Source organism: Manacus candei, unplaced genomic scaffold (assembly GCF_025592945.1).
Source record: "Manacus candei isolate 608988 ecotype Guabito, Panama unplaced genomic scaffold, ASM2559294v1 h1tg000050l, whole genome shotgun sequence".
In the NCBI taxonomy this organism is placed as follows: Eukaryota; Metazoa; Chordata; class Aves; order Passeriformes; family Pipridae; genus Manacus; species Manacus candei.
In genome coordinates this window covers 28272366-28288372 of record NW_026138098.1, presented here as the reverse complement: position 1 = coordinate 28288372, position 16007 = coordinate 28272366, and the positions used below count along the sequence as shown (strand labels likewise).

The 16007-nt window shown below is 38.2% G+C and overlaps 1 protein-coding gene across 2 annotated transcripts in view; it reads left to right on the top strand.

The window, feature by feature from the left end:
• The window catches only part of BMPR1A (bone morphogenetic protein receptor type 1A), a 79683-nt gene that overhangs the window by 51153 nt on the left and 12523 nt on the right, over positions 1-16007 (top strand). For both annotated transcript variants that reach the window (XM_051799844.1, XM_051799845.1), the window contains exons 3-4: positions 4165-4371; positions 14080-14239. In XM_051799844.1, coding sequence (XP_051655804.1) covers positions 4305-4371; positions 14080-14239 — 227 coding nt within the window. In that variant the 5' untranslated portion in view covers positions 4165-4304. The remainder of the gene's footprint in view (positions 1-4164; positions 4372-14079; positions 14240-16007) is intronic.

Here is a 16007-nt window from a genome sequence, read left to right as displayed (position 1 = left end):
ATCTTCTTGCATAAAAGCAACACTCAGCTGAACTGACAATTCATGTTTGTCAGCAAAGTTTATTGAAATTTTGCTTTTTGTGCCTAGTTCATTAATGAAAATGGTGACTGTTCTTCAATCAAGCTGAATCAAGAATCAAGGTCCTTGAATGTCATTTAAACTAGACTGCTAATCTCTGTTCTTGAAAATACTTGTCTGCCCCGTAGTGAATTTTCTGCTGTTCTTACAATCCCTCTTTCCTTCATCCAAAGCAGTAATTTTCTTTGTGGCACCGTATCAGGTTTTTTGTAATCTAACAGGAAAGTTGTCATGCACTGGCTTAGACTGACAGTCCAGTTTATCTCTGGCATTCTGTTCCAGCTCAAAGTTCTGTTCGAAACTGTACTTGTGATTGAAGTAATATGCTTACAGCTACCTGAGTCACTTCTTGCCCCAGTTACACATAGGAGAAACATTTAATATGTTTTAGTTTTGTTTTGGCAAATACATTAACTTAGTATTATATGTACTGCTGCAAATATTTTGAAATATCTTGTCTGTTGAAGTGGATTATATGTTCTAATTACTGTGAAGTCCAAGATTGACATTTTTTCATGTACTCCCCTTTTACAGTACTGTCTTTGTTGTTGCATTCAGCAATATCATTCTTTATTGAAATTTGGAACAGCACAGCTCATTTGGTTTGGGGATCATGCTGTTAAAAATATTACATAGCCACATCTAAAGAACAGTTACCACTGAACTCGGAGTCATTTTGGACCATATGACAGATCTTGCACACTTCCAACTTTATTTTTTTGGAATCATACAGAGCATAGGACTAGGCTGTCGTGATAGTGCCGTGAATTCACTGCCAAGTTCCACTTCAGAAAGAAACACACACAGTTTTAATAACAAAAGCATTTTCTTCAATAAACTCTTATTAGGAAGGATAATAAAATACACTGCAGACAAATTGGGTGTTACAATTGATGAATAAGTTACTTTTTAATGGGTCATAGCTGAAAGCTTCTTCTTGGCTACAGTAGAAAAAAGAGAGATTGGAAACTTCAAAATCAACTGATTGGCTTATGGGTTTGAATTTCTTCAGCATGATTCTGTTGGCAGAGTAGCATTCCAGGTGTTAATTGGGGCTTTAACACATTTGAAGTGGTTATTTAGTTGTGTCATTTTACAGTTACATCAAGTAGGTTTTGGAGAAATTCCAGCTGTTGCTCACTTTCAATAGTGTGCCTTAGCAGGACTGCTAGTCTTCCTCTTTAATGGGAATTCATTAAAGATGGATCCATTAAAGATTGTGTGATTTGTTTTGGTTTTAGTGAAAGATTTTCTCATATGAAGGTCATAACTATGTCCTTTTGGGGTGTGGCATTTGTTAGAAGCACTAAAACACTAGTCTGATTTTTTGGAAGGTTTTTAACCTGTTAAACTACGTAGCTGCATTGGCGTGCCTGGTGATCTTTAGAATGAAATGTGTTCAGTTTTGTTTCTGCACAAGACCAAAATAGACTATTAGAGAGCGAATTGTCTTAGCTTGTTTAGCTCAGAGACTTACAGGAAGAAAATGAAGGGTTCAGGGGATGGGCAGTAGAATAGAATATGTGTCCACACTGCAGTTCACATAGTTCTGGGACATGCTGCTGTGAATTGGGGGCTTAAGCTCACCTGCCCTACAGTGAAGTGTTGCCATCAGTGCAGCAGGGCTCAGCAGTGCTTGTCTGCCCAAGCCTTGAACCAGCCATGGGGCCTTCCTGGCTAAGGGGGAACTTGGCACTGACTGTAGCACCAACAGAAAGATCCACCAAGTGATGGTGCCATATGTGCATAGGAATTTTTCTTTGCATCTTTGAGGTATTCTTTTAAATGCTGATAGGCATTCTCAAATTAGAGTGGGTTTAAAATGGGGAATTATGACAGAATTTGTTCTCTGTTTTGTTTTATTATATGGTTTTATATACATTTTTATACATGTATACATTTTAATACATATATACCTGTGAAAAGTGAAATATTGACAGAAGGAAGACTCAGGTACAAAATACTGGTTCAGGTGGAGAGCATTATTTCTTGCATAGGTTTGGACAGCACTTTTGGAAACTATCTTAGCTTGTCTCACTGAACAAAAATCATCATGAAATTGGAGTGAGTTGCATTAAAATGTTGTGGTTTCCCATTTTTTCTTGACTTTTTGGTAACATGCTTCGTGGTACAACGGCAAATACATATTCCTGTGCCAGTGTGCCCGCTGACCTTATCGAACTGGGGAGCAAGATCCCCAATTTTCTGAAAGTTTAAAACACCCCTATTCTTGAAATGTACAAGAGTGTGACTGTGTGTTCCTTCCTGAAACTTGCATGGACAAGAAATTATTTTTAAATATACTTTAAACAGGCTATTACTGGGGGGGTGGTGGTGTTTTGCTTGATGGAATACAGTAAATAAAGTCTTGATTGTATTACTACATACAAACTGTTGGCAGTTTTCATCTTCCACATGTTTTATCGAGGATTGGAGGTTCATTGCCATTGAAACACAGAATAAAGCAGTATTACTTACAGGTTTACGTTGCTGGTCTGATGTTTTATAGCTAGAAGGACGTTCCTTGTCAGCTGTCAGAACTGGTCCCGTTTCTTGTGTATAGGGAGGACTAAGGAGTGAATATTTCTACTGTCACATTGCTTTACCTCTGCCAGGCCAGGAAGGTCACTCTGAAGTCAGTGGTGCTCCAGATGCCTGCAAAGCGTGTTTCTGAGCCTGTCTCACCATAACCTGGCAGCAATCCTGGCAAAGGCCAGGGCTGCCATGGAGCTCGGGGAGCACAGCCCCGCTGGGAGCTCTGGCACGGAGGCGCTTTGTCCTGCGCTGGGGAGAAGTCAGAGATGTGTGAAAAGTAGGCCAGGGGTCGGGGCGGCCGCCGCGCCCGCCGAAATTGGAAGTGACGGACACCTCCCGGCTCGGCCGCTAATTTGCCTCCATGTTAAATGCCTCCGAAGACTAATTAAAATGAAAAGTTCTTGGGTCTCGCCGACAGACAGATTGAGTTATTGGTGCTGGAAGCGGCCACCAGCAGTAATTGCGACCCATCCCTGGGCGAACGCCAGGCTTGGCATTCATGAGCAGCGCCAGGCTGACAGGGGTCAGGGGGTCAACCCCGCCGAAACAAGAGGCCGAGGAAAGGCAAAATCAGCCCTCTGTTCGTGGCTGTGCAGCACTGCTTTTGTTGCCATTAACTGTTTAGGTGTTCGAGCTGCTTTTTGGTCCTTTGAGGCCCAATTACACTTCCCTTGTGAGTTACCACTGAAAAGTTCTTCAAGCAGAATGTGACCACAACTCTTGCAGTCTGAAAAAGTAACTTCTTACTCAGCTTGGCTGTCTTAGCTGTGTGTTCACCCTCTGCATGAGGAGAGTTATATTTTATTTGTGGAGCAAATGGCGTGTGTCTATAGTAGCGTAATTTTTCAGGAGGGATTAATTTGCCCACAACTTGGGGATATCCAGAAGGATGTCTTGATTCTAAATTGGAGTTAATATTGTCTTTTTTTTGTTGTTGTTAAAGATGTGGTGCTGTTCTAGGAGACATAGGTAATGTAAGTATATTAAGTAACTAAACTAATTGTTAAATTTAATACAAATTTAGTTTTCTTCCATCAGAGAGGCTGAGTGTTTTTGCAATAAAGTTTCTCTACAAGCATTTTTCAATTGGTGGCCTAACATGGTAGTGCTTTTTTCCCCTTGTAGTATTGTGGATAGTCACCACTGAGTTTCAATTCTAAGAAAAATAATGAAAATTAGTTTTCATGTCTGTAAAGAAAATAGTTTTCTATTCAGTCTGTGTTAATCTGTTGAATACTACCTATAAAAGCTGTATGCAAGTCTAAAATTATACAACTGTGACTACTGCATTAACATATCTAATATTTTTTCTATAGGAATGTAAAAACATCCCTGTGGGTTTTTACCAGAAGTGCATATTTCAGAAGAACCCTGCTATTCCATTGGATAGTAAACATGGCTAATGTTTTCTTAATAAATCTTAATAAACATATGCTTTTTTTTTTTTCCAGACACATGGTTACAATCAATGTGATGTAAAATCTTGAATATTTTTTCTTTCTTCCGAAATACAGAGGGTTTCTTAACACTTTGTTTTATTGTATCTTTCAGGAAACGAAGGTGGAAAAGTTAGGAAAGCATCTTTGCAGTCAAGCACCAAATCTTGTATTAGGCTTCACCGAACAGACTGAGTTTAACATTTGTCAAGCAGAAGGGGCAGTCGCCTTGCACAGGAAGGATTAAAGTGAACAATGACTCGATTGAGAGTTCATGAGCAATTGCTTGGAGCCTATCTGCTAATCATTCTCCATGTTCAAGGTAAATATGTACCAGGTGAAATAAGGTCATATTTTTGATTTGTAACAGAGTTGTGTGTTTCCCGGTGCTTGGAGTGGGATTTTTTTCGTTTGGAGTTGCTTTTGCAGGCAGGTGACTGGCCTGCCTGACGTGCTGTATGGACGCTTCCCTGAAAAGGAGGACATTCTAGTGGTCAGGTGTTGTAGTACAGATTAGGTCTATTTTAGCAAATGCTTAAATAGAGACAATACCAAAAATACATGGTACACCGTGGAGCAAGTTATATGACCAGCAGAAGTGAAGGTTTGACTTCCTGAATTTCAGTTCCCTATAGGTGTACATACTTGATCCCTTTGAACTTGACTCACTGAAGAGATTGCAGTGTGCAGTTCCCCATGCCTACTGGTGCTCCTAGCAGCCAAGAGATAGTGTAACCAATCTAAATTAGCTTGGTGTGCCTACTTGATGGGCCAAGCTGAGGCTGTGAGATATTCACAAATAACCTGCTTTTCAGTTAGTGAAGACACTCATTTGTACATCTGTTGCCTTTCCAGCCAGTTATTAAAAACTTTGAAAATCCAGTTATTAGAACCTGAACTCCTTTGTCAAATTGCATTGAATTAAAAAATAATACTGGGAACAGACTAATGTTACTATCTCATGCCCTATCAGGAATTGAAGTTTAAGTATGAAGATTATAACTAGTTCGTGGGAAACTCCATTTTATGATTATTTCCTTACTCCTTATTAGCAGCTGTGTCTGGCAGATCTGATTCTGTAGTTGCCTGTAGCTTAGAGAAGTGGCAGAAAGGCAGAATGGTATCTGAGCTGTTGGTGGTACTGCATTGCTGTGGCTGGCACTTGAGCAGTAGTGCTCTGCCTGTCCAGCAGGCATGTACATCCCTCACTGGTCTCTGTGTAAGATGACTTGTTCTCCCAACTGTGCACCTTTCACATGTTTGTGCACAGAACTTTCCATATGTTTTCAGAGAGACAGAGAAGACTAATTTGGTACTGCCATTTAAATACTTGATTATGAAAGGTTTCATATTCTCTTTCCATACTTAGATCAATTACTGCTTAGTGCTTGATTTTATTTTGAGATATTATATGAGCTTTTTACTTTCAAGAATCACAGTTCAATGAACCCATTAAAATGTGGAGAGGAGGAAGCCTGGTAAGTACCCAAATGACAATCTTTCTGTTCTGTTTCTGGTGTGTATCTGCAATATTAGATTAAAGGATGTAGCAGAGCTGTCTCTTTCAAGACTATGCTTGATCCATAGCTTGACAACTGATTTGAAGAGCAGACTTGCATCAGCCTCTTCCCATGTGCTGGTATTTAAATGAATAGTGTCTCAGAGCACATATCTAAGCTTTTTCAAGTCCTACCCCACACACACATTCACAGCTAAGCTTTTATGGAGCAAAAGTCCTCTCTGGACCCGTGCAGTATTACACTTTAGCTAAAGGTATTTGAAACTGCTGTTCTCCCTTTTGAGTTTCCTGTGGGGTTTGCTCCTGGAGGCAGCCGTGAGCACACTGAGGGTTCTGTATTGTTTGGTACAGCCTGCGGACTTGTAAACACTTCTCTTCCAAAACCGGACAGGTGTTTTTGCATAATTGCCAAGTTCCTTGTGCATTTTCATCTCTTTAACCTGTAGAGGCCAAGAATAGTGTCACCAAACTTCTAGACATGCTCTAAGCACTGGTGTTTGGCTTGATTCAGTCTGTGTGTGCACACATGCACACCTGTGTTCCAGGAGTGGGAAAGAACGTCGGCCTTAGTTTGATACTTTGCTGTTGCAGCGAAGATTTCAAGGTTGAAAGCAACAAAACAAACATAAATCCAGGATTCTTCTATCTTCGTCACATTACTTAAGTTGAAAGAGGAAAATTCTCCAGACTGGTCCCTCATCCTGTTGTGGACATGCAGTTTTTAATTTCCAAGAAGTAGCCGGGGTTTGGGTGTAGTTGAAGTTTGTAGTACCAATTTGCAAATATTTGCAGATAGCTCTAAGGTGCTTAGGTTGGTTATGGGCACACTCTAAAGGAAATTTTGGTGAGAAATTAGGAAAGAAATTTTTACTGTGAGTGTGGTTAAGTATTAGAACAGGCTACCTGGGGAGGTTGTGCAACATTCATCCTTAGATACAGTCAGAATTTTACTGGAATGCCTGGTCTGACATAGAAGTTGGTCCTGCTTTGACCAGGTGATGGTACCAGGTGACTTCTAGATGTCTCTTCCACCCTGAAATAGTCTCAGACAGTGTTTTGCAGTGGAGCTTGTTCTACTTGTATTCAAGCAGTTTTGCTGCTTCTTGCAGCAGATACCAACTTCTTCCCTTGTTCCTTTGAAGAGACTGGGAAAGATATGCTTTGTTCTTTTTGCTGAAGTCATGGTTACCCCTTTGCATTAGTCAATATTTAGCATTTTACTCATAGGCCTTAGCAACTGTTTTCCTCTTTAGATACAAATAGAAATAATATTACAAATATACAGGTCTTCTAGTTACTTAAAATTAAATTACATTAACTCCTTCCATGACCATATTGATTAATAATGGTTCAGTAAGTAATTTCTAATAAGTATTACAGCTAAATTAAACTTAAAGACTGAAAATTTTTTTTTCAACTTCTGAAGAAGAAATTACCTTATCTCAGAAATATTCCTGACTTTCAGATCAATACTGAGGGAATTCTGAAAGCCATGGAAAAGTTGAGCTTACTTGAAACATTGTTGTTTCTTTGCAAGTTGCCTAAGGGCTTTTCTTCAAACATGAAATATGTTTGGTTTCCAAGGATGGTGAGTAAAAAACAGTTAGGTCTCTCTGCTTGTCCCTCGATTCATGGAGGAAAGAATTAAGTTGATAGTCATGAAGTATTTGAAATTTTTTTTAGGAAAGAGACAATCTAAAGTGAAAAGTCTCTAAGAAGTGGAAAAATAGTTTCAACAAGGAAAATATATGTGGGATGTTGCAAAAGTGTATCATAAAGTAACCAGCAAAGGTGGAGAAGATTCATTGTGAGGAATTGAAGAGAATTTGCGTGATTTACAGGAAGAGGAAGGAAAAGCAGAGAAAGTAGAAACGCCCAGTGTCTGTGCTTTGAGTATCTGGCACACAGCTTAATGCTTTGCTCCCTTGCTTTTTTTGGAAGCTTCTTCAGAATGGTAGGAATTTCAGGGCTTACCAAGACCTGAGAGAATGATAATAGCAAGTGTGTCTGTAAACGTGCATTTATATGTACATACCAGATTCCTTAGCAGGTAACTTGAAAAAGCAAGTGGCTGCATGTGTTGATTAATGTCAAAATATTCTTACAATAACAGCAAAAAACAGGCAATTCCATGACATTACTGGTGAACAGCTGCAATTTCTCAGGTCGTTACTATGGGGCAGGGGGACCAGTGGATTTTATTTTTGGATTTTATCTTCTTTGTAGCTTACGGGACTTCTTCACTTAGGTTGAGAAATGGTCAAAAATAAACCTGGGTTGCAGATGGGTATATTTAATAACAACCTTTTCAATTAAAGCATTTTTGTGTTTCCTTTCTTGCTGTGGAGGGCCTTTGCAATATCTTTAAATCTGTGACTTGCTCTGCATCTTCACCCACCTACTTTTGCTGATCTAAGGCAGGAGGTTACGACTTCAGTTGCAGTTGAGGACTGCAGCAAACAGGCTTTTGTCCTCTCCCTAGTGCAAGTTTTTCATTCAGAGAACCAGTTTTACTTCTGAGTAAAGTTCTTTCTTCGTTGTTACAGTGCCCTGATGAGCATACCTGATCAATATTTGTAACAGAGCAGTAAAGTGCTTAACATATACTCAAACTTGTTCTCGTAGATTTGGGGCTGTGTTGCTGGCAGTTTAATTTATTTGGGGTTCATCATACCTTCATGTATTCTTCAGAGACACTGCAGAAGACAAGTATTATAATCCTTGTAAATTAGTTGACTAAAAATGCATTAATAGTGTTCGATATGTATGAAGGTTTATTAAAAGTTAAATTTAAAAATAATTAGTGTCAATATTAAATATTAAAATGGCCTTGAAGTTGCCACTGTTCATTAGGGAAGTGGAAAAAAAAATCTGTGGAGGTTTGATTTCACTGCTCTAATTACTTTTATTCAGATATTTGATATAGATAAAATTCATACTTTTTAAAACCTTTATGCATTTTCTTATTTCAGGTGAAGTGGTTACTGAATTCAAATATATAGACTAATCTGAAATAAAATACTCTAAAATCTGTAGAATGGAAGTTAGAGTTGTCAGTAGCTGATTCATTACTTGAAGACAGTATAGTTCTGTTTACTGGTGATTTCCCCAATTAATGACTGCATCTGTCTTTAAAATATGGGTAGTGAACATGTATTCTTCAATATTTGTCTAATTAAAGTCCTTCTAAGGAATTATTAAAAGTTGATCTATTGTTTTATTATAATTTCACGTTTAAGTAACTTTATTCTTTAAAAGTCCATTTAATTTAAATTAGAATGCAGTGTACTTTTTTTAAAGTAAAATACACAACATTTTCATGTCTCTGGCTTTTATACTGAATGCATAAGAACAGAGTAGTTTGTCTTCAGAAGTGACTTTTTTGGGGAGGAGAAGTGGGAACAGAGCCTGGGGATTGCTGGTTGGGAAGGTAAGGGGGCAGGAGCTGCCTGTCTGTGTTGAGCACTGGTGTAGCTCCTGGGAGAGCTGGAGGGAAGGAGAGAGGTTTTAAACAAGTAGTCTGGGAACGTGCTGTGATTTTTAGGAACCAGTTCTGCTGGAGGAGCTACCTCTAACACGCCTGGTCTTTGGAAATCACAGCCTTGATATATAAAAAAGTACTATAGGGAGAATTATGGTTAAAATGCAAGGCACAGAGTTCATAGAAGCATTTAAGATACTTTCTTTGCACTCGTTACAGTTTTTCTGATTTTTTTTTTATATTATTTTGTCTTTTAAGGGCATGTGCTAGTATTGTACTTATTCCATGTCAGTTGTACCAAGGTTTAACTCACACAGCAGAACAAGTTAAATCATTATGGAAGTTTGTGATAGGTAAATATGGAGTGGATAATTTTGCAGTGTAACTTAAAACTACCACATAAAATTTTCAAGACATGTCCTTTTTTCATAAGAAAGGCGTATCTGACATAAAGAGTGTTGGTACAGCTTCCATCTTTGAGAAGAGCCCAGTGTGGGTGAGCCCTGAGCTGGCCCCAGCCAGCGGCAATAGCACCAGCAGGAGGTCAGGTGAAAGTGGTCTTCTGGCATTCTTATTTAAATGTTGGATTTCTTGGAGTTTGCAAGCACAGATCGGAATAGCTACAAAGAAATGCCACTCGTGCTGCAGTTCCGCTGGGATAAATCCCTTTTAAGGATCGTGTACTCTGGAATAGAAATGTTTTTATGGGCAACATCTCTATTACAAATTCAGAAAGCTATCGAACAACTTGACTGCTGTTGGCCACGTTGCAGCTGTATGTGTGGAGGAAGAGGGGATACAGTTAATAACAAACTGTAGGCATAATTTAGCTTTTGTATTTGTCTTCATTTACTGCTGTCTCCGAATTTATTAATAGAGCTGGGGGGGTTTTTGGGTTACACAGATCTTTTCTTAGATCAGAAGACTTAATGAAATTATACATGTATCTTGGCATTGACTTGCAACCAGGATAGCTCAGCTTTTAGTGGTTAGTAACACCTCAGCGTCAAGCACAGTATGTTTGAGAGACTTATCCACGTTAATATTTGTGTTTGAAGCCATGCTTTCAAGTAGACTTAGATTTCTGACTTAGTGGAATTTTTAATATCCTGTGCTTCTTTGAAATACATTTTATAGTCTAACTTATTTTCTGTGATTGGAAGAGGTAGTGCTTTGAATAATTTATATTTTTGATCAAGGACTGGATGTGATACATTGGCAGACAGTGTCCTATTTTAACAACTTACTATTAACTCTTTTAAAAATTGTATTTATATTATTAAAATAAAGTTTAACAGAAAGCCATTTAAATGTCGTCCTGTCTTTATCAGTTGTTCACACTTCTAGAAATCTACAATGAATGCAGTATGTATGGTGGGGCAGAGCAAATGATGAAATGGGAACTTGGAGCCCCATCAGGTTTTTCCTCATCATTGTCTTACGCTGTATTTATGTGAGGAGAATGTTCCAGCTCACTGTCACTCTGATATTTTGTTGAATGTTCTAAGTTTTTGAAATGTGGTAAAACACACATTACAGAGCAGTTTGTATGGTTAGAATTCTATGATACACTGAAGTGTATCATTCTCACTAGGCTGGACAAACAGGCTGCAAGGGGTCCAGGATCTTGAACAAGTCCTCCAGTGTGTGCTAGTTCATGTGTTGCTAATGTATATTATTTTACCCCACCAGCCCTGTGCAGTTTACAAGAGGAGGGTAGGAGATAGTGGAGAAAGAAGCTTTGCTGAGTCTGAGGTCTCTAAGTACTGTGTTTCAAGGCAAACTTTTTTCTCTTGAAGCTATTAATGCACAGCTCTTACACTTTTGAGATTCGTGTATGTGTATTTCTTAGCTGTACTGCACAGTGACAGCTGCATGTGTCATTGAAAAGAAGACATTAATTATATCATCAAGTAGTGTAGTGTCACAAGGTCCCTAAAGTGTGATCCTCCCTTCCACTGTCCTGCTCCCAGGAGGAAGATAAAGCAGTGTGAATGTTTGAGAGCTGGAGGAGCTCTGAGGGTGGGGAGATGATGAGAGCAAGAAGGTACAAGAGGGTTGGATGGTTCTTGAAGCAAAATGTTACTTAGTCTTATGCTTAGTTCACTCTTGTTCATTTACCCAGTGTTTATTAACCAGGAAAACAGCAATGAAGCATCCTGTGACTCCAGGACCTTCGACTGCCCTCTTAATACCTCAAGTGCATGGAAGCCAAGTCTTCCCACATTTGACTCCCTTCCCCATGCCTAGCAACTTTAGGATGGACACTAATCTGTCTGGAAGTGCTGAGGATGAATTTTAGTACTGCAGTAAAGAGTACAGTAAGGCATAATATATAGGTAGAGGTGATTAAAAACTGCTTTCTGAAGTGATCCCAAGCATCCTCAGTGTTTTCCTTTTTGCTTCTTTCTCTGGGTGCTCAAACTCCTGTCTAATAAGAGTTTTCTTTACAGTCTTGGAAAGTAAGGATGCATGAGTCAAGTGATCTCACCCCCCCTCCATCCCTTGTGCAGTTCAGGTATTACCTGTAAGATGAAAGCAGGCTACTATGGAATATTTTTTCACACTACAAAAACAATGAAATTATAGTCTGTTCTTGCTTTGAATAAAAATCTTTGTCTATAGAAACTCTGCAAAAGAGAGAGATGGTTCTTTGAAAATACAGTTATCTGTTCTGGATTTTATTTGGTATATGCTGTTCATAGATCTTGTAATGCAATTCATCCTAATAAATGAAGAGGGAAAATGTAGTTCATCTCAGCTTTAGTATAAAAGGTTGATATACTTGTAGTTGTGCTTCAGTGTTAGTTTACAAAGAGTAATACTGCTTTAAAAGATGCTAGTTTACAAAGAGTAATACTGCTTTAAAAGATGCTAGACCTGCATAAAAATGTTGTTCTGTTTGTTCTGAACCAGAAGAAACCATGCTTTAAGGGTTCCTTGATTTCTTTTCTAGCAAATTTAAAAAAATTGCAGTCAGTGATCAGGGTAGGAAGGTGGATGAGTGACTGATGAGACACAGATCATAAAGCATTCAGACTTCTAACATGTGGAATGTCCCTGAAGGTAAGGGGGGTTTTATAACATTAATTGGGAAAGATACCTTAGTCATTCAAGAAAATGAGGAAGAAAAAAAGACAATATTTGCACATATGCAGTGGCTTTTCCTTTAAATATTAAGTAGAATATCCTGTTCTCTGAGCAGGTAAGGATCTCTTAAATGTGAATATGAAATGTTGTGTAACATCTGTAGCATGGTATTAAAACGAGCTTTCAGTTTATGCTGGGAAGAAATGTGTAGAAAGAGAGAGGGGACGGGTGGAGGAGCTATTTCAGTTGTGCAGGATCTCTTTGGTTAAATCAGAAATACCTACTGCCCAGGTAAACTCAGTTATTATAGCACTGGACCTTGTTTCTTATTAACAGTTCTGTGCATATCAGGACTGCTGAGCTGTGGCGTTACTGAAGTACTGTTTGAAAACCACATTTCCAGTAACACATGGCTGAATGATTTGAGAGTTTAGGTAGATGGTGTTGTACTTTTTTTGGATATTCTCTTAGTTGTATTCAAAAAAAGCACAGTTTCATTACCTGGCTGAATCAGGACTGTGCACTAGATGAGCTGCATTAATCAAATAAGGAAATCTGCAAATTTGCTATTTTCAGAACAATAAGATCAAATTTCACGAATGTTTAATCTCACATTTGTCTGAATGACACTGCACGGGATTTTAATCAAGTTTTTCTGCACATCTTTCAAGCAAGGTACAGCAGGAGACTGATGTTCTCATCACTCTATAGCCAGGGTTCGGTAGGTTTGACAGGAAGCCTCAAGAATCTGTTCCAAGAGACCATGTTTTTTGGTCAGTTTTTTTGTTTTTTTTTTTTTTTTTTTCCTTAGATAAATTGAGATTTTTATTGTGACTGAATTATTTTTGAGAAGTATTGAGGGTAATAACTGAATTTGTAAAAGCTTCTGTTGGTCCTGACTGGTACTTTCTTACTTTGCACACTGAGCCTCGCCCAGAGACTTGCTGTAAACTGTATCTGAGCAGGTGATAGTTTGTTCACAGCTCTTCTATCTGTATTTGCTTCGTACTTGGAGGACTTGGAGCCAACAATCCTGTCAGGTGGTGGACAGAAAGCAATTTTCTGTTGGTAAAATTAGGTATGATAAAGCTGGAGGAGATGGGTGAAGATGTTCTCATCTCGTATAGTGATCACAAAGCATATTCCAAAGGGGGCAGATTATGTTCCTAAATTTTTTTTTCTGGATGTTCTTCACTAAGAAGAAAATAGGTGGATGTTTTCTTCTGAATGCATACATTCACGAAAGCATATTAATAATATGAGCAAGGACAAATGATGCTAAACTCTCCTACTATTGAGAAACTGAGGGCTGCTTGGAACATACTGTAGCCCTGTTTCTGTTCTGTGAAAGCTCGTCTGTATGGATGTTCCTGTCATTTACCAAAATTTAATTTGCAAACAAGATTTACTTTAGCTGTGTTTTGAAGTACTAATGCATACAGAGATCAAAAAAACCCAAGAGATTTTGGAGTTATTACTGCTCTTCTATGAGACTCTGAATCCATAAAAAATTACTTCAGTTCAGAAAATTAGAAAATTGCATATTAAGTACGTTCAGTCATGCATAAAATTATTCTTGTTGTGGTTATCAAGCAGTCAGCATTTTGGTTTTCTAAATACATGAATGAGAAAGGCTTTCTTCAGAAAATTCTAACCAGTTACATCACTACTTTTCTGCCCCACCTTAAAAAGGGAAAGTATCTTTCTGTTCAGATTTATTAGAGTTGGAAAATCTGCTGTTAAGGTAAAAAAATATTTGAGCTAGGTATTTCTAGAATAAAATTATTAACTCAAATTTCTGCCATAATCTTGGGAGAGGAAGTTTTTGTGTCTTGCGTAGTTCAATTATTTATTAATATAATTATTCTGTTGTCATGTTTTGCCTGTAAAAGTCTTGAACCAGAGAGATGCAAAAGTACTTTATTTTTTTTAATGTGCAGGTCAAAATCTAGACATGCTTCATGGCACAGGAGTGAAGACAAATTCTGACCAAAAGAAACAAGCAAATGGAGTCACACTTGCTCCAGAGGACACCTTACCTTTTCTGAAGTGCTACTGCTCGGGACATTGTCCAGATGATGCTATTAATAACACATGCATGTGAGTATTGCATTGAGGCTTAGAAAGACTCTTTGAAGAGGCTCATTTTGGCTTTGGAGAGAGCAAGCTTCCCTCTGGAGAGCTGACCAAGGTTCTCTCAGGTGATTTGACCATAATTGATTTGACACTCACTGGTTCTGTGAAGAGCCAGGTGTTAAAACCCATGGCCATCTGTATGTAAACAATACAGTTTTCAGCATAACTTAGAACCCTTTGCAACCAGCAACTTCACCCCCAGCAACTGCTTTCAAGGGCTGAGTAAATAACCTGTAGTATTTTATAATTGGGTGAGTATTAAGTGACCCAAACCTAAGCCTTCTGATACCACCACTTGCTTGCTTATTTTTTCACCTAGACAACATAACCATGTACTGAGAATTCTTGTTATGTGTTCATTAGTTATCAACTGTGAAGGAAAGGCAGGAGGAAAAAAAGAAAAGCCTGTGAACATGTAGGGACAGGAGGGAAGTGTTATCTTTGACAGGCATAAGGATCCTAACAGACTCATGCACTGATTATATGCTTGCTTAAGGTGTTTTTCGTATCATAAAATGCCTTTGGTTTCTCTTCATTTGCAGTTCATGCTTAAGGCCCTTCTGTTTTCTGCCTTAAGAATTAATATACATAGTAGAAAACATGTTACTTGCTGCAGTAATTGGAGTCTTCACTTTAACACATAGTATTCAGCCTCTCTACAGCTGTCACTTGGCAGATAAGGCAGTTTTTATGGAACCCAAGGAGGTAGAATAAACCCTACTGTCTTTTTAAATGTAAACACAGGTAATATCTTACAGACATAGTTTTGCACCAAGAAAATGTTGTAGTATTTTGTTTTCAAATCCTTTGATATTTATTTATTGTTTTTTATTGCCCTCTAGTGTTTGCAGTCAGTATAGACCTTACTAATTTTTGTCTGAACTGGTGACTGTATAGGTCATTATGCTGATAATAAAGCTGTTAGTTAATGACACTTCAATGCAGTGTCCATGTGCAGGGTATTTTATGGCATTTTGCTTCCCAAATTTGCATCTCTTTACATTCATTTAAATAGATTATAGTAAAGACAAAATTATTTCTAGATTTGTTTTCCTTAGTAAGGGAATGAATGAAGTTTGATTTACTCAGATCTTACTTTTACAGGCATTGAAATCACAGACCTAGCATTGCAATTTGGTTTGGAATCCCTTACAAATATTGTTGACATTTTCAGGCCGTGTAGAAGTCAAAGCAATTGTATAATGAGATAGTGAGGAAATTAAGGGTCTTTTTTTTTTGTAATTAATTTGTTACTGTCAGTTTTAGAAAGTGGATTCGGTGGTTTGTTTGTTTGTTTTGCCCTAAAGGCTGAATATTTGAGAGAGCTTATGTGGGAAAAGGCTGGCTAAGCTGTAGATCTTGAAACAGCCACCACACACATACTGGGACTTCTCTCTGAGAGGTTATCATTGCAGTTTCAAACAAGACATGAGTGAATTTTTTTTTTAACCTGTAAAATTGTGTTAGTAAACTTTTTTTAGTCTGCTTTTCCATCCCCTCAGTTGTTCCTGAACTGGGTGTCTGTGGTTGGATATGAGCAGTCTTGAAGAGGGGTGAGGAAGCAGAAAAGAGAGTATTGGTGAGAAGGCATCCCTGTATGTTCTGTTTGAGAATCCTGTGGGGGTCTTTTGTTCTCAAACTGGATGGTAGCCAGGTAGATATTTTCTTTCTAATATTCTTAATGGGTTCAAGGTCAACTAATGCTGCATATTAAATTACAAACATGCTGGTA